Raw genomic sequence first — 19,973 nt, forward strand, 5'->3', positions numbered from 1 at the left:
AAGTCACCGTTATTATCTCCCCTACATACAGCCCCTTTCTTCCGGTCATTTCTTCATGTTAAACCGTTAATCTCTACACATTTTATCTCTCTCTTCATATATCTCTCTAGTCATTCATCGTTCTCTCTTCATTTTATCCTTCTTCCATTCCCGTTTTTCGAAGAGGTAGTCTCGAAAGGTCAAAGACTTTTCCATTCTTCCCGAGCGTCAAACTACTACACCTGCCTGTTGTTCCTTCACCTGTCTTCGTCTTTTGCTTTCTGTAAATTTGAACTATATATATATATATGTGTGTGTGTGTGTGTGTGTGTGTGTGTGTGTGTGTGTGTGTGTGTGTGTGTGTGTGAGTGTGTGTGTGTGTGTGTGTGTGTGTGTGTGTGTCTGTGTCTGTGTCTGTCTGTCTGTCTGTCTGTCTGAAACAACTCTTTGGCCAATTCCCAACAAGAAAGTCAGTTGGAAGGCCACTTCGAAGACAGACTGAAAGACAATCTGAAGCGATGCAACATTCCCTTTTCTTCCAGCTTCTACTCAGTTCAAAGATTTGAGCAAAATCAACTCCAGCATCGGGACCAACTTCGTGCAAGCATGAAGACACACTTGCAAAACGCCACTCTAAATAAAAGCCTTATCTATCGTTGTGGTTTTGTGGCATAAACCACTCAAGAAAATACGTCCACTCAAGAAAATACGTAGTAAATGACCCACGAGTACTCGAGCAAACTGAGTCCTCAACTTGTTCTATTTGGCAAAAGACTTGAGAGGCACCAGTAAGCCTCAAGAGATACATGCTTGTCAATAGAACATAATTACCGCTTTATTTTAAAAACGATAAACGTCGCCCTTTTCAAGCCTACCCAAGCTTGTTGGCCCGGTTTCCCGGTTTCTGTGTTCCCTCACCCCAGCTGGACGGGACGCCAGTCCATCGCAGCGTTACTCAAGAAACAGTGAGAGAGAGAGAGAAAGTTGTGGCGAAAGGGTACAACAAGAGTCGCCACGACCCCCTGCCGGAGACTCGTGGAGCTTTTTAGGTGTTTTCGCTCAATAAACACACACAACGCCCGGTCTGGGAATCGAAACCGCGATCCTCCGACTGCGAGTCCGCTGCTCTAACCACTGGGCAATTGCGCCTCCACACCGCTTTATTTTACTGATACATATATATTTTTTCTTTACAGGTGACACTGATTTTTGCAATACAATCGTTTCTCAAGTAGCGGAGAAGTTCAATAAGTAAGTTTAACGTATTGGTGATCCATATTTTGAATGCTTGCCAGTAATGTGATTGTTTTGAATTTTGTATGGAAATCCTGTTATGCCGGTCTTATGTTATATTTTATAAATCAGTTCAAAGACCAGATGCCGTTTCCACGACATTCAGCAAATCCTATGCAAGGCCGAGGGCCATAACACAACTGATATTCAGTTTTAATTGCAACGTGTTTGATTAAGCAACATACAAAATAAATACTTGGTTTATTGAAACGGATATAGGTACATAGACTTTAGTATGTGTATGCGTGTCTACTTATAAATGTATGATGCTGTATATGTAGTATGTATAAATGAGTGTGTGTAAATGACTGTATGTATGTCTCTTCTATTTTTTAATTATTATAAATATTCCACTGAAGAGGGAGCAGGTTTCCAACAAAGATACAAGGCTCCATCTTTGGGATGTATCGTAGTTAACACAGACAAACTTACATTTGGAACTTGAGAAAACTCTTGCATATTTTTACTGTTCCACTCACAGATTGCACTTGTAATGTATGAATCAGCTGGGCAATTGCTCTTTCTGAAAATCCCAGTTTATCCTGAGTCTCCTTTAAGCATTTACTAACAAAACCTAGTGTTCCGATCATTATTGGTATGAATATGAATTCATATTCTGGATAGAGAAGCTGGAGGTTTCAAAGCAGTTATCTATAGATATCCTTTTTTTCTTTGATTTTCAAAGAGATATTTATATCTGCAGGGCAGCCAGCCTCTCTGACAGGGCATATCTTTGCCCCTCTGTCCCAAACAACAATATCCAGCCTGTTCTGCTTACATTTAACAGACGTTTTGAGGGGAATATTCCACCAGTATTCCATGAGTTGGTGTTTATGAATGTATTCCGAAACAGAGGAATTTTCTAAGTTTATTTCAGGACAGGCTTTTTTGTAGATGGCGTTGTAAAAAGGTTTTAGCGACAACATCGTGCCGCATTGGGACACATTTTAGGACAGCTGCTAATCATATGTATGATGTCTTCCACAGAAACATGACATAGCTTACACATGCGGTTGCACCTTGAGATTACAAGAGCATCACTGTGTCTCTTGTTCACCAGGTACTTTGTGGCAATCTCCTGTTCCTGGATTGCAAACACAAAGCCTTCAAAGTGTGATGTGATGTAGTGGTCTTGTGTCCAAGAGAGGCTGTGCTTTGTGTCAATTCTACCGTCATCTTCAAGCTTCTGGGCAACATACCCATGCATAGTCTTTTTTTTTCTTTTTGTATGCTGAATGCTTTCCATTCAGGTCGTCTCTGAGTTAAGAGAGCCCAGCTGTTTTGGGGCTGTATAGGAGATCACCTGGAAGAGAGTGCTTCTTGAGGAGCTCACCGCCAACTCGTACAATGTTGCTCACCTCACTTTTCAGCACTGCATTTATATATTTATTTTTGCTGTTATTGTTCAGGAGGTGCAGCTTGAGTGATACCATACAGCATTCGAAAGCCTTCTGTAATGATCTCAGGCTTCTACCACCTTCGCTTTTTCTTAGGTAGAGCCAGTCAACATTACTGTTTCTGTGGAAGTTCCCAATTGTTGTCAGGATTTTGCGGTTTTTTATATTTATGGAGTGGATTTCCTCTACAGACCAATCAAGTATCCCAAATATTAGGATTAGCACTGTGCTACAAATGCATTGTGGGATATTGTTTTGTTGTAAGAGGAGAGTTGTAATTGTCATATTTTCCCAAGTCTGGTGTAATATTCTCGGGTCACTCTATCTTTATTCACAGTGCCTTCATATGATACATTTTCATCTATGCCTAGGTACTAGTAACATTCTTTGTGAGGAATGGGAAGATAGAGAGACCGTTGATGCACAGGTTTGGGGTTTGGAGGACTGACTTTCCTCGTTCTATAACCAAATATGAACCTTTCTTTTCGCCAAATTCCACGCCTATATCAGCTGAAACTGTTATTAGTTTCAGTTGCTTCTTTGGCATTGTTAACACTTTTAGCATAAATCTTGAGGTCGTCTACAAAGAAATTATGAGATACATTGATATTTCTAGCAGTTGAAGATCTTAGCATGTAACCGTTTGTTTTCTGCAGTAGGAACGAAAATGGATTCAGTGTCAAAATGAAAAGAAGTACAGAAAACCTATCTTCCGGGAATATTCCCTTTGAAATGCCTATATTATCTGAAATAATTATTCTGTTCTCAGTTGGAAGGGCGAGATTGTTTTCTATGTCTTTGTGAGTCTCGTCTATGTATGTATATTTGTATGTATGTATGTATGTATGTATGTATGTATGTATGTATGTATGTATGTATGTATGTATGTATGTATGTATGTTTGTATGTATGTATGTATGTATGTGTGTATGTATGTATGTATGTATGTTAGGTCACTTTCGAGTGCTACTGGTAACATGTAACCCAGAACAACCTGTTGCATGGTCGGGCCGTCGGCGACTATACCGGCAACCCCACCAAGCTTGCTTGCTGAGGAGGGTGATTATTGGACACCCTGCGGGATGAAAACAAAACCCGTCAAAGGGCGGAGGAACTCTTGAGAGTTAACGGCCATCCGATAAATGTGCATTTTTTTTTTCTCTTAAGGCTTAAGGCTGTATCATGCGCGGGGACATAGAAATAATCAGACTGAATATCCGATCGCGCGGTTAAACCATTGGGATTGGAGGACTCCTAGCCTTTGTTAGGGCATCCTCCTAGGAGAAGGTAACTCAGGTAACTGGGATAACTCCGACATAAAACCTGCGGCGCAGTGGTTACCGATGATGTTGACTCGTTCTTCTTTTCGGATTATGGCAGCTGTTGCTTAGTGAGTGGAATTGACTCTGTACACAGCCTTTCCTCACTTTAAAAAAAATCTTCTTGCACAGGCATTGCACGATAACAACATTGTTCATGATTGTTGATGGTGCTGTGAGTCTCAACTGAATGGTTGGATGTAGCCTTAAAAAGCAAATAAAAGTCACATTCGATCACAGCACCAATAACAGTTAAGCTTCGTGCAATGGCCATACTCGATAACGTGGGGCAGCCATCATCTATGTATGTATGTATGTATGTATGTATGTATGTATGTATGTATGTATGTATGTATGTATGTATGTATGTGCAGATTTACATGTTTTATGTATTCTCATGCTTATAGTTATATATCTAGACATTATCATATGTAATTAAATGATAAGCTTCAGGAAAGTTTTACAGATATTTACAGTTCCAGTGATGGATTGGGTCTGTAGTCTTCGAATTAGCTTTCTCCTTTCTGGTTTTGAGAAGCCTAATTTCTCAAGATTGGTATTTAGGCAGTGTATTACATATCCCAGGACCCCAATAATTACAGTTATAAACCTGAACTTGTAATCTGGATAAAGTCACTGCAGATTTCTCAATAGTTCAGCGTTGGTGTTCTCTTTTTCACTGATCTTCAGCTTTGTTAACATCCACTGAGCAGCTAATTTCCACAACTGTGCACAGTCTCTCTTCTCTATCTCAAATCATTATATCAGGTATTTTGTGCTTACATTTTAATGAGGTCTTCACTGGTACATTCTACTAGTATTCCTATTCATTATGACTGACTATGGCTTCTACCATATTATGGGTTTTTATTTCTTTATCCTCAAGATTGTCCTTCCGACGGAATTTCATTATAGAATGTACTAGCTACAACGATATGTCTCATTGGTAGATGATACCGTGGTGACATTTTCGGACAACTGCTTATGATGTGGGTGATATTTTCAGCGTGAACTCCACAAAATCTGCATCGGTTGTCACATTTTACGGCTTTTCCTGTATCTCTATCCTTTGTGTGCATCAGGTACTTGGTTTATATTTCCTGTTCCTGGATTGCAAACGCATACCCTTCAAAGTGGAAGGTTGTAATTCGGCTGTTGGTCTATGATAAACTGCTTTGATGATCATTGTTACTATCATCACGGAGTTTTCTACTAACAAATCCATGCATAATCTTCTGCTCATATAGGCTTATCCTTTCATATGATAATACGTTGCGGTAGAGTCGTGCAACTTCTTTGGGTATGTATTCTAGGTTATCAGACAAAAAGTGTTGCTCAACGAAATGCCTTTCAAGTCTTATGATGTTATCAGCCTCATGTATGCAAACTTGGTCTAGGGATGCACTTCCACGCTTGGTGGTTAAAAGATGTCGCCGAAGGGATATCATGCAACATTCAAAGGCATCTTTATGCACATATTAAAATTAATCTCATTCTAATAATGGGACGAGCACTTAACCTTCATCCTTCACGTTCATATTTGCATAAAGGACATTCTTTTCTCAAACAAATTGTAAGTCATACTCGAGGCTCCGATTAAGCTACAAAGGGTTACTCAGGCACTGAATTCTAAGTCCCTTGCATTTTATAACGGAAACAGCTGTAAGCTAATGACGTTTAATTCCTTTGTCATCTCATCTTATTACCGCTCTGTACTGGACTAACGCTTCTTTCTGGACCACATCTATACTGAGTTCTACACCAATTTATTAGTCTCTCTCTCTCTCTCTCTCTCTCTATATATATATATATATATATATATATATATATATATATATATATATATATATATATATATATATATATATATATATATATATATATATATATATATATATATATATACATACATACATACATACATACATACATACATACATACACACATACATACAAGGAATGCAGAAAATGGGGATGGAGATAAAACTGATGAATAACAATTGATTTACATCAATTATCATTTATTAATTACAAAAAGACAGAATCTCAACTTACAGCTGTTTCTGTTAGCGCGATTCCCAGGCTTAACCACCACAATAACAATATTAATAATAATAATAATAATATTAATAATAATAATAATAATAATAATAATAATAATAATAATAATAATAATAATAATAAAACCAATGAAATAAAAGAATTAGACCAAAGCCAAACTTACAAATACTTAGGAATCCATGAACTAGATAAGACACAACACACACAAATGAAAGAGAAAATAAGAAAAGAATATTATAGACGAGTTAGATCAATGCTAAACACAGAGCTCAATGCTAAAACAAGATAATAGGTATCAACACTTTAGCTGTCCCAGTTATAAGTTACAGCTACAATATCCTTAACTGGACACGAAATGAACTGATCAAAATAGATAGGAAAACAAGAAAAATAATGACAGGATCTAGGATGCATCACCCAAAATCTGACATAGAAAGACTATATATACAACGTATAGAAGGTGGTAGAGGCCTTATACAGCTGGAAAACTACTATAAAATAACCACCATAGGACTGCAAAAATATCTACTTCAGAAGGAAGGAAAACTGATCCAGATAGCGGCAAAACACGAGCAAAACAAAAAACTGTTCTCAGTATTTAAGGAAGCTGACAAATACAAACAAGAAATCATACCACCTAATAAACATGAAGAAGAAGAAGAAGATGATGAAGAAACAACAAAAGCTATAAAACAAATGAAATCCAAACTAAAAATAGAACAGCCATGAACCATAATAAAACGATGGCAAGAAAAGCCCCTTCATGGTAAATACTGCACTAAACTAAACGCAAAAGAAATAGACAAAGAAAAATCCCAGCAATGGTTGAGAAGCTCAGGACTCAAAGCAGAAACAGAGGGATTTTTAATTGCAGCACAAGACCAAAGCCTCCCCACCAGAAATTACCAAAAACATGTAATGAAAAGAAATATTACAAGTAACTGCAGAATATGTGGAGATGGACAAGAAACAATAAATCATATTATCTCTAGCTGCCCAGTCCTGGCTAAGAAGGAATACATTCACAGACATGACAGAGTTGGAACCTACATACATTGGAAGCTATGCCAACATTATGGAATAACAACAGAAAAAAGATGGTATAGGCACACACCAGAAAAGGTCACAGAAAACGAGAAAGCAACCATACTCTGGGATATGCCGATACACACAGATAGAGAAAAAAGGCCAACAGACCAGATATAGTTGTCAGAGACCATGAAGAAAAAAAATGCTTTCTAATTGATGTATCAATACCGGCTGATGACAACGTGTCTCTAAAAGAAATGGAGAAACTTTCAAAATACAAAGACCTGGAAATAGAGGTAAATAGAATGTGGAATCTGAAAACAGAAACAATTCCTATCATAGTAGGTGCATTAGGCATGATAAAAAAATATTCAGACAAATACATAACAAAAACACCAGGACTTACAAACACATATAACATACAGAAAATTGCACTACTAGGCACTGCACACATCCTACGCAGAACACTTTCCATACAATAACCATCAGAGCATCACAACAAATCACAGCACATACCCAAGGCACACAGAGCTGCGCTCGGTAGTGAAGTGAAAGCACGCTATAAAAATAAAACTACTGAATAATAATAATAATAATAATAATAATAATAATGATAATAATAATAATAATAATAATAATAATAATAATAATAATGATAATAATAATAATAATAATAATAATAATAATAATAATAATAATAATGATAGTAATAATAGTTATCATTGTAAGTAATCAATTATACCAATTTGAATCGCGGAATTTCATCAGAGCGAAAAAGTAAAAAAAAAAACTAAAAAGAAAAAGGAGAAAGTGAGAAAACGGTGATAATCAATTCATGCTACATGCTGATCCACTGCAAAACTTTCGATGGATAGTTATAATATCTAGTGGTTCATTCCTATATACGGGGTGAAGGCGTGGGTTAAGCAATTTGGTTAGGTTAAAAAATAAAATAAAAAGCAAGAGATATAATTAGAAATATCGGTAGTTATAGAACTAAATGATTTGACTATAATTTATTATTGATTGATTTCGTATGTATATTATTTATTATTATAAGTAGGCAGTATACCTGAAAGAACCCCGGGTCAGGAGTAGGACTGGTCTGGACAGTAGTAAGAGGATACCATTGGTCAGTTCTTTCAGGTATACTGCCTACTTATAATAATAAATAATATACATACGAAATCAATCAATAATAAATTATAGTCAAATCATTTAGTTCTATAACTACCGATATTTCTAATTATATCTCTTGCTTTTTATTTTATTTTTTAACCTAACCAAATTGCTCATATAGTTATTATGTATTTAACCCACGCCTTCACCCCGTATATAGGAATGAACCACTAGATATTATAACTATCCCAATTCTACCTCTAAATTCTAGTCGGTCAGTGGATCAGCATGGAGCAGCAACTGATTATCAATGTTTTCCCATTTTCTCATTTTTCTTTTTCTTTTTACTTTATTTTTATTTACTTTTCCGCTCTGGTGAAGTTCTGCGATTCAAATCGATAAAATTGATTACTTACAATGATAACTATTATTATTATTGTGGTGGTTAAGCCTCGGAATCGCGCTAACAGGAACAGCTGTAAGTTGAGATTCTGTCTTTTTGTAATTAATTAATAAATGATAATTGATGTAAATCAGTTGTTATTCATCACCTTTATCTCCATTTTCTTCTTTTCTTGAATATTGCTAAACTTCTGTTTATTCTAGTCATTTCCTAACATTTATGAGCATTAATACCAATGCTCATGATTACATATTGGTAATACACCAGTTGATTCATTGGATACATGTATCCCTTAGACGGTCGTTATAACCTCTAACTTAACTCATATATATATATATAACCTTGCTATGCTTACTTTTCTTATTCTTTTCTCTACAGTGTATTTAAAGTGGAAGAATTCCGGCAGGAAGTGCATAGCAGAATCTCCTCAATTGAAAAGCGACTTGAGAGTAAGAATATCTGTCAGTTTATTTTGCGTTTTAATGTGGTTGCATTTGCAAAGATCTTTGTGCTCTAACTAGTGTATGTGATGGTCATAGTTGTGGTGGGGGATGTCCTTTGTGTATAAGCAGACTGATCCGGTAGCTCTTATCATCGTAGACAATCGAGCTATGATTTTGCATATCCACAGCTATAGTATAACCATAAATACATTATCCAAGATGTGACAGAAAAACCTAAGACTCACCATCCTTCAGAAATGTTTCAACAGTGAGCAAAGAGGCAAACTCCAATTCAAACATTATGAAGATTTCATTACCAATTGCTTAACTTCACTAGCGTGTAAAACACTTCTATTTAGTAATAGGTTAAAATGTCAGATACCGAAGAGTTGTTAGATGTATCGATTGGATCATGCGACATTGCAGATATCTGCGATCTTGTGGGTCTTTTTGTATTAAATACACTGAGATCCAATTTCGTATCCCACGTGGTTCATCAATACTGAGATTAAGTTTTGGGAATATCTTATGTCTTTGATTATCACTCTTGATAAATTTAGGAAAATTTTTATTCCATTAAGCTCTCAAATCACCGTTACTACTAATCTGTCAAAAGTCGATTTTTTAATGTTTCCCTAGATTTAAACACCTGCTCTTATAAAACATATCAGACCGAGAAACTTTCATACATACATAAACAGTCCTGTCACCTCCTGTAGTTTTTAAAAATCTGATAGCTAACATTAGTAATAGGATATTAAATCAATCTCTTCCTAAACAATTATTTGTTAAAATAGCCCCCTACTATAACAACGCCCTAGGTAACAGCGGCTTCAAGGATAAGATATTTCACTTTACTATTAACTCTTTAAGTAAAAATAAAAATTAATCTAAAAATAGACCTAAAAAGACAATTTGGTCTGCCCCTCCTTTCTCTTTAAATGTTAAGATTAACGAAGGCAAGAACTTCCTGTTTTGGGGTTTTTTTTTTTGATAAATATTTCTCAATAAATCATAAATACAGGAAAATTTTTAACAGATGCTCAATTAAAATATCATACAGCTGCTGACCCAATATGGAGAACCGACATTGTTAGCCATGATATAGATGTAGGTGATGCTGTGCCTGGTAAACAACTTCCGCATCGGATGAATCCTATGAAAAGTAAAACTCTGCGGAAAGAGGTGAAACATATGCTTGACAATGATATTATTGAACCCAGTGAGTTCGTGGAGTTCGCCTTGTGTACTTGTGCTGAAGAATGGTGAAGGTGGTTGGCGCTGCTGTGCCGACATAAAAGACCTCAATGCGCTCTCAAAAAATGATTCTTACCAAATTCTGAGAATGAGCGATTGCATTGACCACGTTGGTCAAGCTCAATATTCAAGGGCTTCTGGCAGATTCCACTCACAGACCGCGCGAAGAAAATATCTGCTTTTGCTACACCAGTTGGACTATATCAATACAAAGTGATGGCCATGGTCTGAAGAACGCGCTAGCAAAAGATTCCAGAGACTCGTCAACAACGTCACATCCGGTCTTGACGGTGTTGAAGCCTACATGGATGATGTCATTACTTACTCCATGGAATGGGAAGAGCGTCTGAAGAGAATTTGGTTTAATTTATGTTTTTGTTATAATTGGAAGATTCTGTTTACTCTTTTACTTGTTTCTGTCATTTGACTGCGGCCATGCTGGAGCACCGCCTTTTAGTCGAACAAATCGACCGCAGGACTTATTCTTTGTAAGCCTAGTACTTATTCTATCGGTCGCTTTTGCCGAACAGCTAAGTTACGGGGATGTAAACACACCAGCATCGGTTGTTAAGCGAGGTTGGAGGGACTAACACAGACGCAGAAACACACACACACACACACACACACACACACACACACATATATATATATATATATATATATATATATATATATATATATATATATACATATACATATATACGACGGGCTTCTTTCAGTTTCCGTCTACCAAATCCACTCACAAGGCTTTGGTCGGCCCGAGGCTATAGTAGAAGACACTTTGCCGAAGGTGCCACGCAGTGGGATTGAACCTGGAACCATGTGGTTGGTAAGGAAGCTACTTACCACAAAGCCACTCCTGCGCCTTTTATCAAAGTTATTCAAAAAAATATATTGGAGTGTATATTTTTTGTGAAACTAGGGCGGTTTTTATAGGTGACTTTTTTGTCAAATTGCGCCGAAAGACTAATTTTACGGGTGGTTTACCATCCATTCGGCATATTTTTATGGCTGGTTGGCTTCAAGCTGCTAGTTTTGTGGCAGTTGATCACATTATGCTTTTGTTCATGTAATATTTTAGCATTTCTCCTTCTGTCTTCGTCTTTCTATCTCCGTGTATGAGTTGTGTGTGTGTGTGTGTGTGTGTGTCTTTGTACATGTGCGTGTGTCTCTATGTGTGCGCATGCGCGCATATGTGTTTAGCTTTCTAAAAACCTTGCATTTGTTATGAGCTAATGGCAGCACCGTCCCAGATGTTGAAGTGGTCAAGTGGTATTCCACTGTGGAATTCATGCGATATTTCTACAGACTTAGTAGTTGTGCGTAGCAGATGTTGGGGCGGCATTCAATGAGTGAGACACGTTTCTTTTTATTATTATTTTTTAACCCTAACTTTCTATCTTCTTTTCTTCTTTTTTACACAGTGGAGGGTCTGAAGGTTGTGGAAATTGAAAAATGTCAGCAGGATATTAAAGATATCAAGAATGAAATGTTTTCTTCTGAGAAGAAAGTCATTGATTACACTAGAATGAGGTAAGTCATGTGTGTATGTGTTGTATATATATATATATATATATATATACTAGCAGAGATACCCGGCGTTGCCCGGTTACATTCAATTGAAGAATTAGACTTTTCTGTTATATATATATGGATACACACACACACATATATGTATATTAATATAAATACATGAAAGTACATGAAGTTTGTTAAAAAAATGGGATCATGAATATACCGCCTGGCTGTTGAGATTATAACACCTCGTTGTAAACAATGTTCCTGATGGAGTAAGAGGAATTCTTGGAATAAAGGCGTCATCACCTTTTCCACATCCAGAAAGAATGATCGCCTCGATAACGTGTGACATCATTTTCTTTATCACCAGTCGTGTTCCATCGCAAAGTCTTGGTGGTTCCAGATTGCGGAGTAGCATTACAGGAGTTCCAACTTTAAGTGCTAATATGTGTGGGGGTAGTCCAGGAGACTCCAGTGAATTGAGGAATTCAGGAGGAGAGTTCACAACTTCATTTATATCTGAAATTGTATCAACAGACTTGTAAGTGTGTATAGTGCCGGGAAGAGAATGCATTAGCTGTTGATTAATTTTGTTAACAGCGACGTTTTTTGGAGCTAATATTGCTCTTTCACACAGCCAATTGTGATTTTGGTAGTTTTGTGTGAAGTTGTGTGAAGAGGTCATCTACAGAATTAACAACAGAGGAAAATGACCACACTTCCATTTGTCCTGCAGCATCGAGAGGCATCTTGCCTTCACCAAGTGTCAAAATGTCCTGTGCAAACTTTGTGGACATTTTGTCGCCGTGTAGCTGAGCTCTCATGTTAGTGGTGAGACTGAGGATTGTAACATGATGCCACAGGGTAGAAGACTTTAGGCATGCTTGGACTTCATCTGCTCTAGTGCCTTTCAGAATGACAGGAAGAGTTAACCTGAAATCACCTGACAACAGAAGCGTTACACCTCCCATTGGAGCCTGACAGTCTCGGATGTCTTTCAGGGCTCTATCTAATGCTTCCAAAGCTCCCTTGTGAGCCATAGTGCACTCATCCCAGACAATCACATAACACATTTTAAGTACTTGTCCCTGATCTGAGCATTTGTTGATGTTGCATGAAGGCATTTCGGATGCTGCTAAATTGAGAGGGAGTTTAAAAGTTGAGTGTGCTGTTCTGCCACCGGGTAACAAAGTAGCTGCAATGCCAGAGGAGGCTATAGCTACTGCAATGTCCTGATGCTGCGTAACTTCTGCAAGGAGAAGCTTTGTAATAAATGTTTTTCCTGTCCCTCCAGGAGCATCGAGGAAGAAGATTCGTCCCTCGCGTTGGCGTACACTGTTAAGAATAGTTCTGTAGGCCTGCAGATGGTCCGGAAGTAATTTAGGCTCATTTTCAACAATGCACTTTGAAAGCGCTTGAGTGTGGTGGGTTGTTTCACGAATGACAGCAGTGGGAAGGCTATTTGACCCTGACCTGAATGCTTGTGGCAGGCCATACGTCGACAATTCATTTCCACCCAGTTTAGCAATTCTGTTTTCAATGTCAATGAGTGTTTTGTTATAGATTTCATTGCTGATACCCTCCATGTCAGGATAGAGCAGTTGAGCCTGGCGCTGAAAGTCTTCAGCCAGGTTGTCTCTATATTTGAGCCATAGAGTGGCCGGATCACACAGTTCGCATGCCTGTAGTAATACTGCAAATAGTACCCTGAGACTTTTAGATTATTGTGATAAAGCAGTCTCCTCTAAAGTTGCATCCCATTGTGTACCATCTTCTAACGGACCTTGTCGTTAGCAGGCTTCTCTGTATGGTGAGCAGACATGTCCATGAACGGTTTTTAGGGCCTGGAAAGACGTTGGCCCTCTGACCTCATACAGTAGTAGACGAAGGTCGAAGCACTCTTGTTGAGTGAGATGCGCTGAGTATACTCGCCCAAGGCAAGTGTGAAACTTAATGCCAGGGTATCCATGAACATTTTGACCTGCTTTCCGTGGGGCCCATTTGTTTTCCATTCCAAGTGTAGTACGATGGAATCTATGGATACAGCAAGGTTTGAGTGAATGGATCCACTTGACAAAGCTTGAAGAATGCAGTGAGTGTGCTATTCCTTAGTTCCTCTGCCAACAGAGAAGCATTAGCATCGGTGAAGTACACTCTTTGATCATTTTCCAGGTGCACTGCAAGCTGTTGAATGGCGGGGTGTCGTTGGTGAATTGGAAAGCCAAAGATGCGCCAGAAAGCCTCGTTGCTACTTATGTACCGTCCCACCTGATAATGCGTCACCTCATCCTGGCAGTATTCTTGTTGAAGTCCAAACATTGCAGCGTCAGAACCCTTGTTTACATATTTGCAAACGTACTTGATGGATTTAACGGAGTTGCAAAACTAAACGTTGATGTGGGCATTGAAAGTCTTTGACAGGAGTGGGCAGTATGGAACAATCCATCTATTATCAATGTCGTGCTGTCCGATAGCTGCTGTGAAACCTCCGTCTTCTGGTTTTCTGCGTCTGTATGATGGATACCCATCAGCACCTGTCTGAGTTTCTTGTAGGAACCTCCTTGGAAATCTTTTTGAACATATGCTGTCCTTCAAGCATGGTATGTTTATGTTGAATCCACACCCACATGGACCATGTACCATGTTTGCTGTAACTATTTCGTATAGTTCTTTGTCTAAAGCTGGATCAGGAAGCTCTGCAGAGATTATGTTGTCGATGTCATTGGAATCGATCTTCGCTGAGAGCCAAAGCAGGATATGAGCATGTGGAAGGCCCCTTTTTTGCCATTCGATTGTGTACATGTCACATTGTATGGGCCCAAAGACTTGCCCTTTTTGTATGAGCTCCATGAGAGAGATTAACTTCAGATGGAAAACTCGGGCGTTGAGATTCCGGTTCGAATGTAAGGCAGGTTTGAAAGTGTTCCCAACAGTTATTAGTTGTAGTGGTAGAGTGTTTATGCCGAATATATACGTATGCAAGTATATATATATATATATATATATATATATATATATATATATATATATATATATATATATATATATATATATATATATATATGTATGTATGTATGTCTGTATATATGTACAAAATCCACTGAGAAGGCTTTTGTTGGTCTGAGGCTTCAACAGAAGACACATGCCAAGTCACCACACAGTGGGACTGAACCCAGGACCATGAGTTTGGAACATAGTTTGTTACCACACAGCCACACCTGCCCCTATGTGTGTGTGTGTGTATGGGTAAATATATTATGCATGTATATATGTGTATATATATGTGTACATATTACATGTACATCTATATATATACATCTACACATAAAATACAAAATACAAAGTTATATTTTGATATCGCTAGTGATAACAATACTCAAAATATATAACAGACTGGAATTGTAGACCCGTCTCTTGCAATTTCGATCAATTGGATCTTGTCCTCCCTCTTGTATAGAAATGTACGGCTGCAGCGAAATTCATTTTTGGACTTTCTTCTATCGAAGGCATTTTAACAAAAATGCTTCCGTAAAGACGGTGAAAATATTGTCAATTTCCCCAAACAGGGACACGATTCAATTTTTAAACAATAACCAAAGCCCCTTCTCCGAAAGGAGGAGGGTTACGGTTTACAATTATTTAACAAATGCAACACAGCAACGTTTCCCTGACGAGGAAGCAACAAACGTGATTACAATAGTCAAACAGTAATAATAATAACAACAAACCTTTTTAATTTATCACCATTTATGTGAAACCATTTATTCAAGTTCAAGTCATTGATGCAATTTTATACGAATTGCTAATACACACACATAATAAGGGTGAAAAATTGAATATTAATTTGATTAATATGAATTGAAAACCAGTGGTGTAGCATATAAGACCATAGCGGATCTTCTTCTAGCAAAAAGGATGACCACTATTAATGGTTCATCCCTGTTATATAATACTTTCATTTTAATAGCTTCAGTATTAAAATGAAAGTGTCTGCATTACAATAGAGAGATGTTTTTGTTTCACTTTTAACACGTAATACTGAAATAGTGGAGAAGATATGATATTGCTGTGGGGTCGCTCTAGGGAAAAAGTTAAGATTTTTTGCTGATGACACTCCCCGGACCTTAAGTAAGGCATGTGTAAAATTTGAATGAAATTGGTTGTGTAGTTCTCAATTTTTAGGGAAACACACAGACATACAGACAGACACACACACATTCTCAGTTTTATGTATATGTGTGCGTGCGTGTGTGTGTGTGTGTGTGTGTATGTGTTAAGTGTCCCACCGGTGAGGGAACGCTGCTAGATGTGTCGAAACAATCGTCGTGGTTTAATAAGAATTTTCGTATATTCCATCCTTCGTCTTTCATTTATTTTATATACATATATATATATATATATATATATATATATATTAATAGTTATCGCCATACTAATATGGCAATCTTATAAATATAAGACTAAATATTAATTTCCAGTAACGCTGCCGTAATCTCCTTTAGAGAGACTTAGTAATTTTAATATTTCTATTATATATATATACATACATACATGTGTGTGTATGTATGTGTGCATGCTTGTGCGTATGCGTATCAATATGTATATGGGCTTGTCCACTACACTGTTTGTATTTGTGCCCTTTATGTACAATAGTTTTTTGTTATTTTTTGTTTTTGTTTATTTATATCAATTTCTTATATTTTATCATAGATATGCGCATGTTTGTTTTGTGTGTGTGTGTGTGTGTGTGTGTGTATTACACTATTTGTATTTGTCTCTCCCCCCCACGCCACCTTCTGTCTTTAGTCGTTGTGTTGCGCAGTGTGGTGGTGGGGGTGTTATTGTTCCATTCGTGTTTTCTATTGCAGTTCGATTAGTTTTATTGTTATGTGTGTGATCTCTGTAATATGTCCAAATATCGTATTTGTTCTATACGTTGATAATAGTTAACCTCTATGTTATTAATCGAGTCTCTATGTTCTACTTGAGCAAATTGGTAGAGCACTGATGAGCTTTTCTCCTCTTTGACCTCTCACCAGTGTCCGCCTATTTGCTCCTCTATGTTGCGTGCCGTCCTTCAGTACATTGCATGTTCTGCACCGTCCTTCAGTACATCGCATGCTATAGGTTACACTTCTAATCTTACAGTTGACCTGTGGGTTCATCCTACAGACTATACAATTGCCCTCCGTATATGGAGACCTATCGAAAGGATAAGTTCTACAGATCAAGGATTTTATGGAGGTTCCAAGTTTTTCAACTGCTTTAATCCGTAAATGTACCTTATCTAATACTTCCCTAAAAAGGTATTCTAGTGTGTCCTCAGAGTTAGCATCAACGAACATGACACTGGTATATTTTGTTGTCATACCATGAGTGGGCATTATCTATCTTTTTCCTGGTCCTTTCTGTGCTTTTTCAGTATTTGCTCCACTATAACGGACAGATCCCATTTGCATCACTCTCAGTGGTGGCCTTCTACTTAGCCTTAGACCTTATGTACACTCTAATCCTGATCCTTTGGTTGTAGCCAGAGAACTGCACACAGTGGATGAAGTGTTGCATATGTCTTTCTAATCCCACTGGGTCGCACATGCGGAGCACATTCCTCATCACAATTACCAAGTCCGCAATTACGATATTGAAATTGGCGTTGTCTGCAATAGCTGCGTTCTTGTGGACCAGGTATTTAGAGGCCATAGCAATGAAGGATCTGGACCTTACTATTCTAAGCTTCTAACGAGAGTTCTGTGTCTAAAACTGGTAGCCCATAGTTCGAGCGCTTGCTAAGGCAGTCTATTGTTACTTTAATACTCTGGTGGATGGAGTTAACTATTTGTTGGATGCTCTCCATAATCCTAGCTTCTAGTTCATAGACATAGTCTTGTGGCTTTGGCCTCTTGGTTGACATCATCCACACGGCGGAAATACATGATTAGGGTTATGGGGATCTTTGCTAATCTCTCCTTAAGTCTCCTATCCCATCGAACCATAAATATGTTAGCCACATCGCCAGATACTGACACCGATGGCTGCACCTTCCTCTTGGGCGTATATCTTATCAAACTTGAATATGTGGCCTTTATACTTGCACCCGCCGCATGTGTGGCCATTTTTTAGTCGAACAAATCGACCCCATGACTTATTGTTTCTAAGCCTAGTACTTATTCTATTGCTCTCTTTTTGCCGAACCGCTAGATAACGTTGATGTAAACACGACGATATTGGTTGTTAAGCGACGGTGGTGGAGACAAACACAGACACAAATAACAAATAACATATGTATGTGTGTGTGTGTGTGTGTGTACGACAGGCTTCTTTCAGTTTCTGTTTACCAAATCCACCCTCAAGGGTTTGATCGGCCCCGTGCTATGGTGGAATACACTTACTCTAGGTGTCGCGCAGTGGGACTGAACCTGCAGCCAAGTGGATGAGAAGGAAGCTTCTTAGCACACAGCCACTGCTGCGCCTATATCTATTACGATGTATTATCAACGAATCCTTCCGAACGCATCTTCATTCTTTTTCTGCGATATACTCTGTGATTAATATACCAAATTTATTCGGTATTCGAAACTCGGATTTACAAATTGGGACACAGGAAGCGAATTACAGCCCATATGGATTACTTGCTCTTAACTGGACAATTTAGTTAGCAGGGTTTGATTTGTGCTAGGCACTTAAAGAAATACCATTCGCCTGGATTTATTTAATCCGTATTTTCCTGCATGATATATATATTCTAATATGTTGCAATTTGTTTCTTGCTTTGTTCTTTATTAAAGTACACACGCGCACGCGCGCGTGCACACACTCACACATACACGCACACAAAGATACACACACTAAATTTATATCTTTCATCACACAACAATCAATGGTGCATGCATATTGTAAACTTCTTTTCTCATAGGCCGGTTCTATTTCTAAATGCTGTCGATACTCTTTATAGTTCCTTAAGCGATGAGAAAAAAATCAGCCTGAAGCGAAATATACCAACTTATCCAAAGGTAAGTGCTTCTACGTTGAAACTTCAAACGAACATAGATTTCTAAGGAGTAAAATCATATTTAAAGGAAATGTAAATGTTACTTCAATTATTAGTCTTTTCCGCACGGTTCTACGTGCTGACATTGTTTTTAATTTGAACAGCTTAATAGTCTAATAAGGCGAAGAACTGCTAGAATCTTTAGCACATCGGACAAAATACTTAGCAGTATTTCTTCGCCCTGGTCAAATTTGCCTTTCATCCCTTCGGAGTCGATAGAATCTACTTGTATATATAATGTTCCCTTGAAAATAACTGGCCTTGAACCCTGCAACGGGCCGGTGTCCCGTTGCAGGGGAAATGTTTTGATTTCGGGCGTTTATATGCCATGGAAACAGTGTAACCGGCCTATACCCACATCTTCAAGTACTTTTCTGGTGGGCTGCGGTTCATAATGGCTATGGACAACAGTTCGGCATACTTAAGTCCGGCGACGTTCTTCGTGGCCTAGTAGTGTATTTACATTCAAATCTCGTATAAAGAACCCCCGGGGCAGCTTGTGCGGCGTATTGTCTTTCCATGTACGAATGTGTGTGTGTGTGTGTGTGTGTGTGTGTGCGTGTGTGCGTGTGTGTGTATGTGTGTGTGAGTGTGTGTGTGTGTGTGTGCGCGCGCGCGCGTGTGTATTAAAGTCCAAACAAAGTTAATTGAACTATGAGAGATTACCCCACGCAGATATCTGACGTAGTGAATGATGTGTGCCAAAAGTTCTTAATGAAATTAAATGTCCTTTTCTATTAGTAAAAGAAAACAAAAACCTAACGACAATTGCCATTAATGACTCACAAAGAAAAGGAAAGATAATTTCTTTGTTTTTCTTTCTCCCTTCTCCCCTTTTTCTTCTATATATATATATATATATATATATATATATATATATATAAAAGTATGGGGGTTTAGTTCAAGGTGATCTAAACGATTAGATTTCTTTCCATCTCCTTATTCTTTTACTCCCTTCCTCTGTGTTCCATCATTTCAACTTATCCGCAATCTCAGAATCTTTCAAGTGGCCGACAGTCAACCTCTTTGGAGGAGTAATACCTTACTTTTGGCTTTAGCATAGACTTAATCTTTTCTCTGACGAGCCTATGGCCAGCTCAGCACTCA

At 37.9% G+C, this 19,973-nt stretch overlaps 1 protein-coding gene across 2 annotated transcripts in view; it reads left to right on the top strand.

Moving 5' to 3' along the window:
- LOC115221440 (high affinity cGMP-specific 3',5'-cyclic phosphodiesterase 9A) overlaps positions 1–19,973 on the top strand; it is a 47,772-nt gene that overhangs the window by 9,653 nt on the left and 18,146 nt on the right. The window contains exons 4-7 of one of the 2 annotated variants that reach the window (XM_029791621.2): positions 1,176–1,230; positions 8,979–9,049; positions 11,725–11,833; positions 18,732–18,828. In XM_029791621.2, coding sequence (XP_029647481.1) covers positions 1,176–1,230; positions 8,979–9,049; positions 11,725–11,833; positions 18,732–18,828 — 332 coding nt within the window. The remainder of the gene's footprint in view (positions 1–1,175; positions 1,231–8,978; positions 9,050–11,724; positions 11,834–18,731; positions 18,829–19,973) is intronic. The other variant, XM_029791622.2, reaches the window with a different exon arrangement.

This window comes from Octopus sinensis, linkage group LG18 (assembly GCF_006345805.1).
Source record: "Octopus sinensis linkage group LG18, ASM634580v1, whole genome shotgun sequence".
NCBI lineage: Eukaryota > Metazoa > Mollusca > Cephalopoda > Octopoda > Octopodidae > Octopus > Octopus sinensis.